The sequence below is a fragment of the Lycium barbarum genome, chromosome 2 (genome assembly GCF_019175385.1).
Source record: "Lycium barbarum isolate Lr01 chromosome 2, ASM1917538v2, whole genome shotgun sequence".
In the NCBI taxonomy this organism is placed as follows: domain Eukaryota; kingdom Viridiplantae; phylum Streptophyta; class Magnoliopsida; order Solanales; family Solanaceae; genus Lycium; species Lycium barbarum.
In genome coordinates this window covers 97,108,051-97,126,270 of record NC_083338.1, presented here as the reverse complement: position 1 = coordinate 97,126,270, position 18,220 = coordinate 97,108,051, and the positions used below count along the sequence as shown (strand labels likewise).

General features: G+C 39.4%; 1 protein-coding gene across 1 annotated transcript; it reads left to right on the top strand.

Moving 5' to 3' along the window:
• Positions 1-599: 599 nt before the first annotated feature.
• LOC132628694 (uncharacterized) lies at positions 600-13,515 on the top strand. Its single transcript, XM_060344459.1, has 3 exons — positions 600-665; positions 12,018-12,239; positions 13,027-13,515. The coding sequence occupies exons 1-3, from the start codon at positions 600-602 to the stop codon at positions 13,513-13,515; spliced, it is 777 nt and encodes a 258-aa protein (XP_060200442.1).
• The last annotated feature ends 4,705 nt before the right edge of the window (positions 13,516-18,220 follow it).

Here is an 18,220-nt window from a genome sequence, read left to right as displayed (position 1 = left end):
CCTCACTGCATTCTTTTGAGTGCAGATTGTGATCCAGAGACCGCTACCCGTCCTCATATCTAGTGTTGAGGCCGTTGCTGATAGATTTAGGGTGAGCTTCAATCCATGCCAGGCCGCCCAAAGATCTTCTTTTATGATGTATATTTCTACTCTAGACATTGTGGATTATTTGTTATAAAGATTCCATTCCTTAGACATGTTTTAGATTAGAGTCCTTGTACGATGACTTTCGAATTTTAGGAATTTGTAATAGTTAGAACTTCCGCATTTACTTCATTATTTTTATGGCATGACTTATTTTGATTTTCTTATGGTTGAACGAGTAATAACTGATTGAATTGGCTAATATAAAAACGGACTTGAATGAATAGATGACTTATGTGTTGGTTCGCCCATTATGAGTTAGTGTGGGTGCCAGTATAAATATCTGCAAATAATATGAATGCTTGCTACGTGCTTCACATGCCTATTTTCTATGTTTGTTATCATATATTAAGACTTGAGTACATTTGATCCGATGATCTAAACTACATACCAAAAGAAAAAATCCCAAAGCTTAAAACTTACCCAAATTTATTTCCACAAAAAGTTGACTTACAATGGAAAACCAAGGAGAACAAGAAACACGGACTCCAGGAGAGACAGTTGAGATACTGAGAGACAAGGTACTACAAATGGAGAAGCACCTCCAAGAAATAGGGAGAAAATTGAGGAAGTGGACCGATTGCTGGAGATGGTTGGGAACCCACCAGAGGGCGTACCCCAAGAACAATACTATGGGAATGTCCTGGAAGAAGTAAGGGAATTAGTGTTGAACTATATACCTTTGTAGAGGAGGCCTATGACGTCTAGAAAGGGGACTTCGAAAGGAGTGAATGAAAACCAAGGAGCTAGAGCAGACCCATGGATGACAAAATTGGACCTGCAAGAAGAGTCGGAGCCTCAACAGAAAGCCTCCAAACCTACTGTTACAGTTCTCTTTTACGCGGGTAAGGCATAAAAGTTACTGCGAGGTTGTTGGTGCTCTAATTGGATTTTAGTATTTTTTAGAGTCGCCACCTAATTTATCATGGAAAACTATGAAAACCGAGTTTAAAGATTTTTCTAAAATAAGTAAAAATCTTTTGGACCAAAGTTCGAGGTAAGGGTTCTGGTGATCCCCTAGTGAAGATTTTACGCACCCTAGTATTAAAGATCCGTAGAATATGGTTGACCTACGAGCTTCAATGTGTGATTAATGTACATATTTGTTTAAAAGTGTTTAATTTTTCACAAAAAATGTCATTTCATTTCATTCATATCATGGTTTCAAGGAAACATCGGGCAAAAAATCCCCTTATAAAAAGGGGTTTTTGGTCTTAAAAATCCACATAAGTGTTCAACTCACTTTACTGCCAAACTAGGACTCACCCGGGATTTCTCCTGAGTAGAGTCGCTACTATTCTAGTCCTAATAGAATGGGTTTAGTTCTTATGTGTTTTATTATATATATATATATATATATATATATATATATATATATATATATATATATATATATATATATATATATATATATATATATATAAGTATTATGAAAAAATCATTAATTTTATTTATTGAAGCCGTAGGTCAATAATATTCTAAGTACAAATCCATTTTATCCTCATAGTTAGTCCAAAATTTTATTTCAGTCCAATAAATCTTTGGGCCAACAATAAAAAATGTTTGATTTAAAAGCGATCCATTTCCTCCAATTTTACCAAGCCTAAAATTTCCAGTTTTCAAGTCATTTTCAGGTTATGGGCAATATAAAAAGCCTCAGGGCCCGTTTTGCCATCAAAGATAAGCCACATTTCCCATTTTTCATCACAATTCATTTCTTAGTTTGATACAAACTCATAAATAATTCAAGCTAATGGGCTGAAGTCCCGAAATCATTTTTACCTTCTTTTAAAATGAATTGTTCCCAGATTTTTGTTGCAAAAGCCCAAAACTTGCCAATTAGCCATTTGAGAAAAGAACAATTTACTTTATCCAAAAAAAGTATGAGTTGATTATTAAAATTAGCAAAATCAGATTAATTGCCAATTTTAGTCATGCAAATATCAGAATTAACCGAGTTTGAAAATGTTTTGAGCGACTTCCTACAATACTAAGCGTTGATTTCCTAAGTTCTACACATGCATAGGGGTTTCATTATTCATATGTTTGATATACAATATATACATATCAAGTAAAAGTAGAGAGGGGAAGGAAAATATTTCTTTTCAAACTGATGGGCTTACCGAAGTGCATCGTGCCATTTTCACCCATTGGCTGGGCCTTCAAACATATTAGCTTCACTTTCCCATTTGTTCTCAGACACGGACTCAATCAAGAAAAGGTCTTGGGCCTTTGGCCCAATGAGTTTATGCGTTAGGAATGCCCCGAAGAATGGTATTTCATGCAAGCAAAGAGAGGGGAAACATGGATTAGAAAATATCTAAACAAAACTGAACTTAATGAAGAACCTTTAGTGTAGCACACGAAGTCACACAATTTTAAAAATGTATTCTAATCTTAATAGAAAACTTGATTGAAAACATACACACTCGTATGGACTGAGACAACAAAGGAGCAGGCCCAAAATTACAAAGCTGCAGGCTCAATATATTAAAGCCCATATGAATTGTGCTAACAGAGAAGCAGGCCCAATATTAGAAATTGATAGAAACAAGGTCCACAAAGTCATCTGCCTAAATAAACACTATCACACAAACAAATATGCACAATTTATCAACCAATAGACCATGGATATACACTTATGGAGATGCGAAATAGCTCAAAAAGGAAAGCTTTCACCCCCTTATTCCTGATGTCACACAAGATCCAAGGGGTTTCTACGAACCCCAGGCATGGCAGACACCAGAGAAGGCTCAAGCTTGATCCCCAAGTGCTATTTTATTTCCCCACTTTGTATTGAATCCATAATACATAGGAAAAGAATTGTCCAAGACTTGTGTTTTTTCTTATGGTAAGAGAGACTAATTATGATATTCCATACACACAATATTGAGTCCTAGGATAGATCAATTAACATAATGCAAAGGTATGGATGAAATCACAAATGGCCCCAAAACTGGACCAAGACTTAAAGAAATAAGGAAAGCATAAGGCTCCAAACACCAGTCATAAAAGGAAGTCACAGAAATAAACAAATGAGAGCCCAATCATATTAGGATAGATAAAAGCCCAATGCCCAAATAAGTATTGATTAAAATAAAGAAAAGGTTTTCATTCACATGGTTGGTATACCTCAGTTAATCAGATATACAACCCTTGTATACCAGAGACATATCAGGCCATATATTACCTGATATACTGGGGTATATTTCCAACTCAAATCCCAACTATAAATGACATATAACAGATAAAAAGCAAGACTTTGTGGCAACACTTGATTTGTACATATCAAACCAAATCAGGGCACATCCCAACTTTCTCATGGAAAAAAAAAAGAAGGAAAAACCAACAATTCCAATTCATGATTATTGTTTAAGTGAGACCTTCTTAGTTATACAGAGTGTTTGCCTTCCCAGAATATGACACATAATCATCAAGTGACTTGCCTTATTCTTTGCCATAAGTCAAATATTAACCTTCAAATAGAACCATCATGGAAAACAATCTCAAAGGAAGGCATGATTCCAAAGTCCAGTTCCACAGTATGCTGAACTGATTGCTTAACAAGTTTGCAAATAATTAGTTTGATTACCAGAGGTCCTTTATTGTCATGTACGGGATTCATTTGTCCTAACAACTTCAAAATAGATAGACTAATGATCAAATAACACCAAATAGGTTCATGGATGACTCAGACACTTAGACTTTGCAAAATAGAGTAAAGCCAAGCTTTTTCACAGGTTTGAATGATCAGACAAGTCATAAGGACCACTTAAAGTCTTCAAAGAACCACACCTTTATCTTTTAAAATTATACAGAGGCACAAACAAGCAACAGGGTAAAAATGAAAATGGGTAGTATGCCTTTGACAGTGTTCTTCTAATGGACCACAAATACTCAAGTTGGCAAAGATACATGAAGACCAAATGGGACACAAAACCAGAAGCAAACAACTGTAATATGGACTCTTATCAATTCAGTGAAAGGGCCAACCAAATAATAGAGATATCAAGAAAGTTTAAAAGCAGTTCAACACACACTTAAGCTCATCAAGGCTAATGGCAAGATCAGAACAGCCTGGCCACTTAATGCTAACAGGTTTAGGCTTATTTTAATGCCATTACAACACTTAGCCAAATTGTAGGATTTCATCCATGGGTTAGACATATTAGTTACAAACAAAACCTTACTATGTATAGAGACATCCAGACTGCCCTTATTAAACAATTTCAAGGAAAAATTTACAGTGCCTAAAGTAAGTTGTCATTACCATAATATAGCAGCTTAATCAAACCACACATAAGACGCCCTCCAAACTAAGCAAGTTAAACTAACTAACCACATAAGCATGATTGATCAAACAAGCTAAGTTATCACTTAGGTGTGCCTAATTAGGACAGATTGGGCAGTATTGTGTGACCAGTGTTCCCAACAGACTAAACTAGCCAACTTATACATAAGCATATTCAATTATGAAACATTATTACCTCAGGTTTTAGCAACTATCAACGACATATTCCTTTAACCAATTTCAAACATGGCATAGTTTAGGTCCTCTTGACACAAATCCAAAGACAACATGACATGAAACCAGTTAGTACCTCACAACAACAACAACTAATGGTCTTTATTATTAGGAATATATGCAATGACTATAGCATTCTATCATGATGTACTTAGCATATTTCCTGATTTCATGAACACAATCCCAATATAATCTCTTATTAATTCTAAGTGAACCAGTCTACACAAACATAGCCTTATACCACTACTATAAACAAAACAGACTTGGCAGATTGAACCAGATTCATGGACCACATATGAAGCTGGTAAAAGAAAACCAATCACATAATCCTACACTAAACCATTACAAGCAACTAACTAAATCATACAATAACTGCATCATACAAAGAAATTAAGTACATGGTCCTCCTATTAAACTTTAACAAAACCAATCACATCAAACATAATCTGCACTAAGCTTTTAAACTAAATAAGCAACTAACTAAGCTAACTACTAACTGCAATACATGAAGAGCAAGTAATCTAAACATATGATCATTAATACAAGTAAGTATACATTCAAAACTAACTCTAATGAACTAATCAAGAGAAAAAGTAAGGATTTTACCTTTTTTTGCACAATCTTGTTGAGAATTGGAATTAGAGACCTTTACTCCTAAAATCCAGACTCAACCACACAGCACAAGTAAAAATTTTAAAACTAAACTTTTTAATGAGTAGGTAAAATTTAAGAGGATTGATTACTTCTCTATTTTTTGTGAAAAAACAATTTCTTCTCTTTCAAAATGCTAATAAAGGACCCTTTTATAGCAATTCCCCAAATCCCTTAAACCCTAAGTTTACGATGTGGGATAAATCCTAACTTTCAGATTTCCTCCTCACTGATCGTTGTTGTAGGGCTAGGATCGAGTCAAAACAACATCAAAGGACCAGATTAGGCCAACAGAAAACCAATCCATAGGGTTATTCATGAACCAATCAAAAATCGTGATTTCAAACACATACCAACAAAATCCATTAAGGAAGAACAGAGTTGACCATTTGAATATCCAGAAAAGCAAAAGAAAAAACATGCTAATACCTTGTCTGAATGGTGATTGACGAATAGAGGGTAGTAAATTAATTGTGTTCCCTCCAATGGTCGAACATCATTGCATAAAGTAGAAAGAAACACTACACTTTACTATATTGGGATGATGACGCAGAGAGAGAAACCAAAGGGGACCACGATGGCTAGGGTTTCAAGGGGAGAGGGAAGGGGGGGGGGGGGGGGGGGGAACTTATTTGGACGAGGAAAGGAAAAAAGGTAAGGGGCTTTGGCCCCCCTCTTTTAATTGTGTGTTGGGCCGGGTTTGGCCCCTGTTGGGCTGGACTCGGTCCATTTAAAAATAATGGGCAGGCCCAATTTCACACACACACACACACACACACACACACACACACACACACACATATATATATATATATATATATATATATATATATATATATATATACTCATTAATTTTCATATTTTATCCCTTATACATATATATACACATTAATATATATATTCGTATACTCTCTCTGTGTGTGTATAGTGTGTGTACACACAGCGAGTATACGAATATACATTAATGTGTATATATATGTATAAGGGAAAAAATATGAAAATTAATGAGTAGGTAAAATTTAAGAGGATTGATTACTAAGCATTTTAATTAAAACTAAATAATCAATTAATTTAAAAACACGACTGATTTCACAAAAAAGTAGATTTACAAGCCTGACCTTAATTGAATTAAAACATAAAATTTGTTATTTCAATTGTGGCCCTATTTGACTAACTAATTGATTATTTCAATTGTAGCCGTAATTAAACACATAATAAGCACTTTACAAATATAACCATAATTAATTATCTAAATCAATTATAATTAATTTAAGAATTTTCCATATAAATTGATTATGTAGAAATTAAAATTTGGGGGCTAAAAATGATTATTATTTCAATTAATCAATTTCCTTAAATTAAAATGGGGTAATTATTTGCTGATTAATTTCTGATAATTAAATAAATAGTTATTTTACACTATTTCCTTGTTGAAATTAGTAAAATGCATCATAATTGTTGTAAAGCAATTTCCAAATAGTTTATTACAGAAATTATTTTACCAAACAATATGTAAGGACCCTTCCGGTCATTATGGGAAATTAGGACTCCGTTAGGAATTTTGTCACGCCCCAAAACCCACCCTAGACGTGACCGGCATCCGACGTCATGAACAACATCGGAAGAATCTAAACAATGCAATAATAACACTTGAACCCGCTAGGTTCAACATTCACCTCCAACAGTTTATAAAATAAATGTAATGTCAAGTTTATTTTTAATAATCTTTCCTTACTAAATTAAACAAAGTTATAAATAACTGCATATATCAGGATCATAATTATGAAATAAGATCAGCGGAAGTCTAATATAAGTAATAGTCATAAACGTGGCAACCACCCAATAAGTCGTACAAGACTTTGACAATGTACCCACAATTCTGACCACTATCTATGGAGCTTCTAAGAGACACAGCAATCATCTAACTTCGGGATGCAGCCCAAAAATCTAGAATAGTAAATGAAACGGGAAGTGTCCCACGAACGAGGATGTGGGCTCACCAAATCAACAGCAGTAGCAAGTTCTCCTAAGTGTCGAGAGTATCACGAACCTGCTCTTCTCTGTTACCTAACATACCATCAAAAACAACAATCGTATGCCTGAGTACTTTCGTACTCAGTGAGTGCCTCGGGGACAACAAGTATTATAAAAATAAAATATAATAATACATAAAGAAATCAGTTCTGAAAAGATAATATAAAAACAGTAATTCCACTTTTTGATTCTTAATATCATTTGTTAAATAGTTTACAAAGCCATTAATCAATATAAAAACAGGTATTCAGCATGTGTATCTCAATAAGAATTATCAAAACCGATTACAAAGCCTTTTGTCAATCTATAACTTTCAAATTGATCATGATTGTCAACAACAGTTCCATGAGAGAATGGGAATATCACACATGCCAATACAGGCCCAAGAATCAATCATATCGCGCATAGCGCACCACACCAGAACATATAATTCTCGGTGGCTATCCTTCCTCCCGAATAGCTAGGCATAAATCACACTGGACTATGTAGTACGCGGTGGCTATCCTTCCTCCCGAATAGCTAGGCATAAATCACACCGGACTATGTAGTACGCGGTGGCTATCCTTCCTCCCAAATAGCTAGGCATACATCACACCCTAGGTAGCGAACCTAGCGGTGGCTATCCTTCCCCCCTAATAGCTAGGCTTGAATCACACCCCGGGTAGCGAACCCGGTAGTGGCCACTCCTCCTCCCGAATGGCTAGGCAATTACCACACTAGGATCCATAGTGACTACCCTTCCTCCCGAGTAGCTAGGCGTAAGCACACCGAAATATGAAAACCCCAGTGACCACTCATCCTCCCGAATGGCTAGGCAAAGTCACATCCACAGAGTTCATAGCATAAAATCCGAATTACAATTCATCCCAAGGTAATCACATCACCATTTACCATTAAGGTTCATTATGCCATATCGTAAAGATAAATCATTTCAAAGAATGTTTTGAAAACGTATAACTTCTTTACGAAAGATTCCCACGTCCTAATTCATCAATGATAATATCATTACCAACCCTTAACCATCATTATTAAGCATCTCCTATAGAAGAAAACATTCATAATATCACATACATATGTAGGGTTTGTTACAATCTAGGTTTAATATGGGCTTGTCCCCTCACAGACATTAACCATTAATCAAACCTATAATAGATTTCAAGAGCGTAAAACTAATTCATCATATCATTCAAAACATGCTTTTATAAAGAATCGATCTTTCAAGAGAGTTTGCCCTTTTTATTATTAGGGTTTTGTATGAAAAATTCACCCTTTTTATTCAATAAAAAACTTTCAAGAAAAAGACATATATCCGTAATAAGGTTTATAAAAGAGAGACATACAAATCACCTTCATAGTCAAAAAGGATTTTCAAAAGAGACATACAAATTACCTTCATAGTCAAAAGGGTTTCCAAAATAGACATACATCCACAATAAGGTTTTTAAAAGGGAAACATACCTTAATTTGTTAAAAAAGGTTTAACAAATCAATTTTCTAATGAAGAACACCCAAACCCTTGCTTGAATCACTTTGGGAAGAATTATGTTGCAAACCCTAGGTTTTGGTAACAAAAATCATGTTAAGAATCATGAGTTTGATGTTAGAATGAATTAGTAATGTTAAGGATGCCCTTACCTTTGATTTGAAGACTTGGGGGAATGATTTTCGTCCTTAGGGTTGTTTAGGAAGTGGAGGAATAAACAAAACAAGTGTCCTATTTATATTTTTCTGGTGAAAACGAGCCAAAGGACGCCTCTGAAGGACGGACCGTCCTTCGTGTTACGGACCGTCCTTTGGACCGTCCCTTAGTGGAAATTTCCAGAGCGTTTCTGGAAATTTTTGAGACGTTACGGTTCATGTTACGGCCCGTAACACGTGTTACGGTCCGTAACGTCTCACCGTAACACAGGCAAAATTTCCAGCGAAGACAGGCTTCAGTAAAACGGGCATATATTTTTGTACGCAACTTTGTTTTGGCTGGGCGACCTACCGTTGGAAATATATTTCAAATATATACAACTTTCATCAAGGAAGTTTTTCCAAATTCGCAACACCTTTTCATGAATATCGCCCAGAAGACAGACCTACCAAAACTTAGGTGAATTTAAGAGCCCTTAAGAATGGATTGACTTCAAAACGACCATCCTCCACCCGAATTCATCAAGAATGGATTCATATAGATAAAATATCATCTAAATACTAGATTTTTACAAATACACACCTAGTTCAAGTTTACGGGGTGTTACAAATTTCGAGGCCGCGGGTGGATTCGTAGGGCATCTTTTTGTATATGTGCATGTTTTGTGTTGTGTTTTTGATGCCTTGGATGAAATGTGGAGTGATATAGGGAAAAAATGGACAAAACCAAGCTCACTGCCCAAAACGAACCGCTGTGGAGGTAGGAGTACCTCTGCGGCGGTACTGCTGTAGTGGTGGGCTGACTGCTCCCAGCGGCCAGCCACGTTCTCCAGGGGCCGCTGTGGCGGGCGATTGCCTTCTACGGTGATACCGCTATAGCAGGATTTTGACCGCTATAGCAGTGAGTGGATTTATGTTGGGTCCGCTATAGCGGTGGCTTGGCCGCTATAGCGGGAACGACGACCACAACGGTCAACGGGGAGGCAGAAACTGTGTTTTAATGACTTAGTCTCATATTTTCATTCATAAAACACCAACACACTTCCCAACAAGCACCCAGAGAGAATTTTTAAGCTAGGGCAAGATAACCTTGAAAGGTAAGTTCCATTGCTTTTCATTCTATCATTCCCTTCCCCTTTATTATTATAATCATCTTCATGGGTTTTTAATGGTGAAAGTGAAGTAAAAACCCTAGAATGTCAATAAACTTTCTAAACTTGATGGGTTAGGGTTATTATCACTTATTTATCACTTAAATGGATTGTTTAGATGCTATTTTTCATGAATTGAACATTTAGAGTCATAAACTATTGAGAGTCATAAACTAAGCGATTAGGGACCTAGGGTTCTATAAAAATGGGGTCTTTGCCATAGAAACTGTTTGTAATGGGAATATTTGATAGAATGTTGGATAAATTGATGGTAAATGAATACTAGGGGCCTTGATAGGTTGTTTATCACCTAGAAAATCATCCACCCTTAGAATGGGGGAAGAGAAGGGTATTCTTGCTTTGGTGTTTGTGAATTGAGCAATGTGACTCATTGAGCCTTCTATTTTTAGATCATGAACGTATTGAGGCTTTGAGAAAAGGAAAGGATATAGCAGAGTAATCTGCGTGTTCAAGCTCTACTTTGAGGTAGGTTACGGTTTACTTGAGTTAGACTTTGTTAGTTAATTGTATGTTTTGTGATTTCATTAGGAGAAAGCATGTTTAGTTTTCATGCATGATATTGTGTTGTTAAACTATTATGTAAATGTGAATTGAGTGTTTGTGTAGGCTTCGTGCCATTATTCCCATGTGATTGAATCTGCAGTGGATGTATTGTGATGAGAAGCTAATATAATCTTTTCAATGGTATTGTGATATGAAATGAGGAGTTGAGTATTGATATTGCAAGGTAAGAGACACTGTGCTGTAAGAGGTATGGAAAGGCAAAGATGTGACCTAGATTATGAGCTCGTGGTTCGAGGTTAGTTCCGGAAATAAGAGGTACATTGATATGTCCCGCGTCCGAGATTTGTTCCGAAGCGGAGGTTTATGTTTGGGTCCGAGGAGTGGATCCGGAACGGGTGGTACATGGACACCATGGGTCCCCTGCAGGTAATGACTACTGAGCTAAGACACTAGCTAGCATGTATATACAGCGAGTGAGGTTATTGTGGTAAATTTATTTTCGTTGTGGCTTACGTGATTGTGATGCTTGACATCTTGGTGATTTGATTGTGATTGTCCTTGGTTGACTTGCTATGATTTATTGATATTCATGTTTGTTGACTGGCTTGTTTTATTCTATTGATTTTACGAAATATGCATGATACTAATATTAGTCGGCTTATGATATCTACCGGTATATAGTGTTTGTACTTATCCTACCTTGCTGCATTTTTTGAGTGCAGATTATGATATAGAGACCGTTGCTCGTCCTCACATTTAGCGTGGAGGATAATTGTTGAAAAATTTTAGGGTGAGCTTCTTCCCATGCTAGGCCGCTCGAAGATTTTCTTGCTATGATGTCTTTTCGTACTCTGGACATTATGGATTACTTATTTGTTAGACTTCAGATTCTTAGACATGTTTTTAGCTTAGAGTCCTGTACGATGACTTTCATATTTCGGTTATTGTAATAGTTAGAACTTCCGCACTTATTTCAGCATTTACGACATGATTTACTTTGTTCTTTTGATGTTAAATGAGTAATAATTGTTTAGCTTGGTTAATATAAAATTGGATTGAATGGATAGGTGTCTTGTTTGTTGGTTCGCCCACTAAGATTTAGATGGGTGCCAGTCATGGCGGGTTGTGTCGTGACAGAGTTAGTATCAGAGCTTTAGGTTCATCGATCTCATCGTACAAGGACATGTCTAGCAGAGTCTTGTAGATCGGTACAGAGACGTCTGTAGTTATCTTCGAGAGGATGCAAAACACTAGGAAAACTCCCTTTTCTTTCTTTTTTCGTGCTATTTGATTCCAATTGGTATCTGCTGATTCAAATTGGTATCTGACTAACCTTCATTCTCTCGCAGATGGCGAGAACATGCGTGGCAGCAGCTAGAGGTAGAGGTGGAGGCAGAGGAGGTGGCAGAGGGGCGGCCCCAGCTGGGGGAGACGTCCCAGTGGTTGACCCCGTGCCTCCAGTGGTTCCTAATGATGTAGCGGGAGATGCAGCCGTACCAGCCCAACCAGCAGCAGTACCAGTTCCGCCAGGAGCTGCAGCTGCTCAGGGTATACCAGATGTTATGGCACAGGTGCTGCATTGGTTGCATGGGTTAGCATAGGCCGAAGCTATACCAGCGGGTCCAGCATATAGGGGCGCAGGAGTAGCAGCCCTAGGTCCGAACAGGGCACAGGCTCCAAGAGTTCAGCATGCAGTAGCGGTGGCACCTCGCTTTGATGAGGTTCTGAGTTTCGAGGCCTTCCCGAGGCCAGTTGCAGGGCCAGTGATGACTGGCGAAGAACATAATCTGTTTTAGAGGTTCACTAAAATAAAGCCTCTTGTGTTTTATGGTACTGAGTCAGAGGACGCATATGAGTTCATTATTGACTGTCACGAGAGGTTCCATAAGATGGGGGCCGTGGATAAGTATGGGGTAGAGTTTGTGACCTTCCAGTTCTTAGGTGATGTGAAGCTTTGGTAGAGGGCTTATGTCGAATGTAGGCCAGTTGGGTCTCCTCCGTTGACTTGTGTTCAGTTTTACTCTATATTTCTGGAGAAGTATGTTCCGCGTACACTGAGGGATCACAGGAAAGATGAGTTCACTACTATTGATTAGGGGAACTCGTCAGTTGCTGTGTTGAGTCCCGTTTCCACTCCCTTTCTCATTATGCTCTTCAGTTACTTCCTACTGTAGGGGAGAGGTTACGGTGATTCATGAAGGGGTTGAACACCGGACTGTAGTTATCGGCTCTTCAGCTTGTAGCCAATAGGGCTTCATTTCAGGAGATAGTGGAGCATGTCCGTATCATTGAGGGGATTAGGCATGAGAGTTATACAAGGTAGGTTGAGAAGAAGGCCCGTAAGGGTGGGATGTTCAGCAACTCCTTCTCGAGGGATCAGAGTTCACAGGTATATTTAGGGCGTTCGGTTCAGTCCGCGATGCAGGTGTCAGTTGGGGGCCATCAGGGGCAAATTATCAGGCTTCCAGTCAGCATGGAGGCTACACTGCTTCATCAGCTTCTGTTCAGCGGCCTACGCTGGACCATGCATGCTTCGAGTGTGGTGAGATAAGTCATATTAAGAGGTATTACCCAAGATTTAGACAGAGTAGGCAGAGGACTCAGTATCAGACTCCTCGAGCTCCATCTGCACCAGATCGAGGCGGTAAGGATCGCACACTGGCAGGGCGGGGCGGCCACACCGCTGGTAGGGGTGGTGCCCAGTCTAATCGAGGCGGTCCTCAGGCAGGTAGAGGCGGACAGCGGCCCAGCAGAGGCGAGGCTCAGACTGGTAATGGTAATCGCGGTGGTTCACAGGTGACAGGGGGCGCAGTCATTTGTACGCTTTTTCAGGTAGACCAGACCTGAGGCTGAGGCCTCCGATGCAGTTATCACAGGTACTATCTCCGTTTATGATCGTATGGCTTATGTTTTGTTTTATCAGGGCTCTACTTTTTCCTATATATCTACCTATTTTGCTGTGGGTCTGGATATGATGTGTGATACCCTTGACACCCCCTATTTATGTATCTACTCTTATTGGGGATTTTCTGGGGGGTAGATAGCGTCTACCCTTCGTGTGTGATTTCTTTTATGCGGTATATAGATATTCTAGATACTCCTTTCTATTATGAATCGCCAAAGTCTTCCCACTTATCCATTATTACAATCAAATCCGAAAAATGAGAAATTAATCAAAATGGACCTGAATTGAATCATGACTATATAAGTTATTCTGATAGTACTTGGGCGGATTTGATGATCTTAGACATGGTAGACTTCGATGTTATTTTAGGGATGAGTTGGTTGTCCCCGCATTATGCTATTCTTGATTGCCATGCTAAGACTGTTACATTAGCCATGCCCGGGGCACCTAGACTCGAGTGGAAGGGTAACCTTAGTCCCCTCCCTAAGAAAGTAATATCCTTTGTTCGTGCTAGGAAGTTAGTAGAGAAGGGTTGTTTAGCTTATCTAGCACATATCCGTGATACCAGTGCAGATACTCCATCCCTTGATTCAGTCCCAGTGGTACATAAGTTTATGGATGTGTTCCCCGCGGACTTGCCAGCTATGCCACCGGATCATAACATTGACTTCAGGATTGACTTAAACCCAGGGACTCGTCCCATCTCTATCCCACCTTAGAGGATGGCGCCAGTAGAACTCAGAGAACTGTAAGAGCAGTAGCAAGATCTTTTGAGTAAAGGGTTTATTCGCCCGAGTGCCTCTCCGTGGGGTGCTCCTGTGCTGCTTGTTAAGACGAACGACGGGTCTATGCATATGTGTATTGATTACCGCCAGCTGAATAAGGTAACTGTCCGAAACAAGTATCCCATTCCCTGTATTGATGACTTGTTTGATCAGTTACAGGGAGCTACTGTGTTCTCTAAAATCGATTCAAGGTCAGGGTACTATCAGTTGAAGATTCGGGTAGAGAATGTTCCTAAAACTACTTTTCGGACCATGTATGGGCAATATGAGTTCTTGGTTATGTCTTTTAGGCTTACAAATGCCCCAGCTGCGTTCATGGATTTGATTAACAGTGTGTTTAAGCCCTATTTAGACTCATTCATAATAGTGTTCATTGATGATATCCTGGTGTACTCAAGAAGTAAGGAAGAACATGAGAAATATTTGAGGATTGCTCTTGGGGTATTGCGAGAGAAGGAGTTGTATGCTAAATTCTCCAAGTGTGAATTCTGGTTGTCTTCTGTGTCTTTCTTGGGGCATGTTATTTCAAAAGAGGGTATTATGGTGGATCCTTAGAAAATTCAGGCAGTCAAGGAATGGGCTAGGCCCACATTAGTGACAGAGATCCGTAGTTTTGTGGGTCTGGCTAGCTACTATTGTCGGTTTGTGAAGGGGTTTGCCTCTATTGCTTCTTATTTGACCCATTTAACTCAGAAAGAAGTATTGTTTTAGTGATCCGATGAGTGTGAGGAGAGCTTTCAAAAGCTCAAGACATTGTTGACCACAACATCGATTCTAGCATTACCCGCGGAGGGCAAGGATTTGTTGTTTACTATGATGCTTCACGTTCTAGTTTGGGTGCTGTTTTGATGCAGGAAAAGAAGGTGATGACTTATGCTTCTCGGCAGTTGAAGGTGCATGAGAAGAACTATCCTACTCACGATCTAAAATTGGCTGCGGTGGTGTTTGTGTTGAAAATCTGGAGGCACTACTTGTATGGTGTCCATTGTGAGGTGTACACAGACCATCGCAGTTTGCAGCATGTGTTCACTCAGAAGGATCTAAACTCTAGACAGCGGAGATGGATGGAACTGCTGAAAGACTATGACATCACCATTTTATACCACCTTGGTAAGGCAAATGTGGTAGCTGATGCATTGAGCAGGAAGTTGGCTAGTATGAGAAGTCTGGCTCGTTTGATTTCTTCTGAGCATCCGTTGGCTAGAGAGATTCAGACTCTGGCTAACAGTTTTATAAGACTGGATATTTCTAACACGGGAAAGGTGTTAGGTTGTGCTGAGGCTCGGTAATTATTTTTAGAGAAAATTAAGGCTAAGCAGTTTGAAGATGCTAAGGTATGTAAAATACAAGATAAGGTATTGCGTGGTGAGTCCAAGGAGGCCGTGATTGATGAGGATGGCGTGCTGCGAATGAAAGGGCGAGTGTGTGTGCCACGTGTGGGCGATTTGATCAAGACCATTCTGACAGAGGCTCATAGCTCGAGGTATTCTATCCATCCGGTGCCACTAAGATGTATTATGATCTGAGGCAACATTACTGGTGGACTAGGATGAAGCGTGATATAGTAGAGTTCGTTGCTCAGTGTCTAAATTGCCAACAGGAGAAGTATGAACATCAGAAACCTGGTAGTACACTGCAGAGGATGCCTATTCCTGAGTGAAAGTGGGAAAGAATAGCCATGGATTTCATAGTGGTTCTTCCGAAGATGTTAGGGAAGTTTGACTCTATCTGGGTTATTATTGACAGGTTGACTAAGTCTTCCCACTTTATTCCGGTGAAGATAACTTATGATGCGGAAAAATTGGCTAAGGTTTACATTTGGGAGGTTCTTAGTCTCCACTGGTTTCCTATCTCCATCGTGTCCGACAGGGGCACTACGTTCACATCCAAGTTTTGGGAGTGTTTACATGAGGAGTTGGGTACGATATTGGACCTTAGCATAGCCTTCCACGCTCAGACTGACGAGTAGTCTGAGCAGACTATTCAGGTTCTTGAGGATATGCTTCGTGCGTTTGTGATAGATTTCGGTGGACATTGGGACCAGTCCTTGCCCTTAGCCGAATTTGCCTGCAATAATAGCTATCACTCGAGTATTGATATGGCCCCATTTGAGGCGTTGTATGGAAGGAGGTGTAGGTCTCCGATTGGATTGTTTGGTACGTTCGAGGTGAGGTCGTGGGGTACAGATCTTCTGAGAAAGTCCCTAGAGAAGGTGAAGGTGATTCAACCCAAGCTTCTGGCAGCGCAGAGTAAGCAGAAGGAGTATGCGAACCGCAAGGTCCGAGACCTTGAGTTTGAGGAAGGAGAGCTAGTACTGTTGAAGGTCTCACTCATGAAGAGTGTGATGAGTTTTGGGAAGAAGGGAAAGCTTAACCTGAGATACATTGGTCCGTTTGAGATTCTCAAACGTGTGGGAGAGGTGGCTTCCAAGTTAGCTTTACCTCGGGGTCTATCAGGCGTTCATCCGGTGTTTCATGTGTTGATGTTGAAAAGGTACCACGGCGATGGTTCCTACATCATCCATTAGGATTCGGTTCTGTTAGATGAGAACTTGTCGTATGAGGAAGTGACCGTTGTTATCTTAGACAAGGATGTTCGTAAGTTGAGGTCCAAGGAAATAGCTTATGTGAAGGTTCGGTGGAAGAATCGCCCAGTGGAAGAAGCTACTTGGGAAACAGAATCTGATATGCACAGAAAATACCCTCAGTTTTTCACCGAGTTAGGTAACTCCTCCCCAAATTCTTATCCTTGTCCGTTCGGGGACGAACGGTGTTTTAATTGGTAACTAGTGTAACGACCCTTCCGGTAGTTATGGGAAATTAGGACTTCGTTAGAAATTCTGAGGTCGCGGGTGGATTCATAGGGCGTCTTTTTGTATGTGTGTGTTTTCTGTTGTGTTTTTGAGGCCTTGGATGAAATATGGGATAATAGGGGGAAAAACTGGACAAAATCAAGCTCACTGCCCAAAACGAGTCGCTGCGGTGGTAGGAGTACCGCTACGGTGTCACCGCTGTAGCGGAGGGCTGACTGCTCCTAGCGGCCAGCCATGTTCTCCAGGGGCCATTGTGGCCGGCGATTACCCGCTACGGCGATACAACTATAGCGAGGTATTAATCGCCATAGCGGTGAGCAGATTTATATAGGGTTCGCTATAGCGGTGGCTTGGCCGGTATAGCGGGACCGCTGCAGCGGCGAAACGACTGCCACAGCGGTCAATAGGGAGGCCGGAATCGTGTTTTAATGACATAGTCTCATATTTTCATTCATAATACACCAACACACTTCCCAACAAGCACTTAAAGAGAATTTTTAAGCTAGGGCAAGATAACCTTAAGAGGTAAGTTCCATTGCTTTTCATTCTATCATTCCCTTCCCCTTCATTATTATTATTATCATCTTCATGGGTCTTTAATCGTGAAAGTGAAATAGAAACCCTAGAATGTCAATAACACTTCTAAACTTGATGGGTTAGGGTTAATATCACTTATTTATCATTTAAATGGATTGGTTAGTTGCTATTTGTTATAAATTGAACATTTAGAGTCATAAACAAAGTGATTGGGGACCTAGGGTTCTATAAATATGGTGTCTTTGCCCTATAAACTGTTTATAATGGGAATATTTGATAGAATGTTGGATAAATTGATGGTAAATGAATACTAGGTGCCTTGATAGGTTGTTTATCACCTAGAAAATCATCCACCCTTAGGGTGGGGGAAGGGAAGGGTATTATTGCTTTGGTATTTGTGAATTGAGCAATGTGACTCATTGAGCCTTCTATTTTTAGACCGTGAACGTATTGAGGCTTTGAGGAAAGGAAATGCTATAGCATAGTAACCTGCGTGTTCCAGCTCTACTTTGA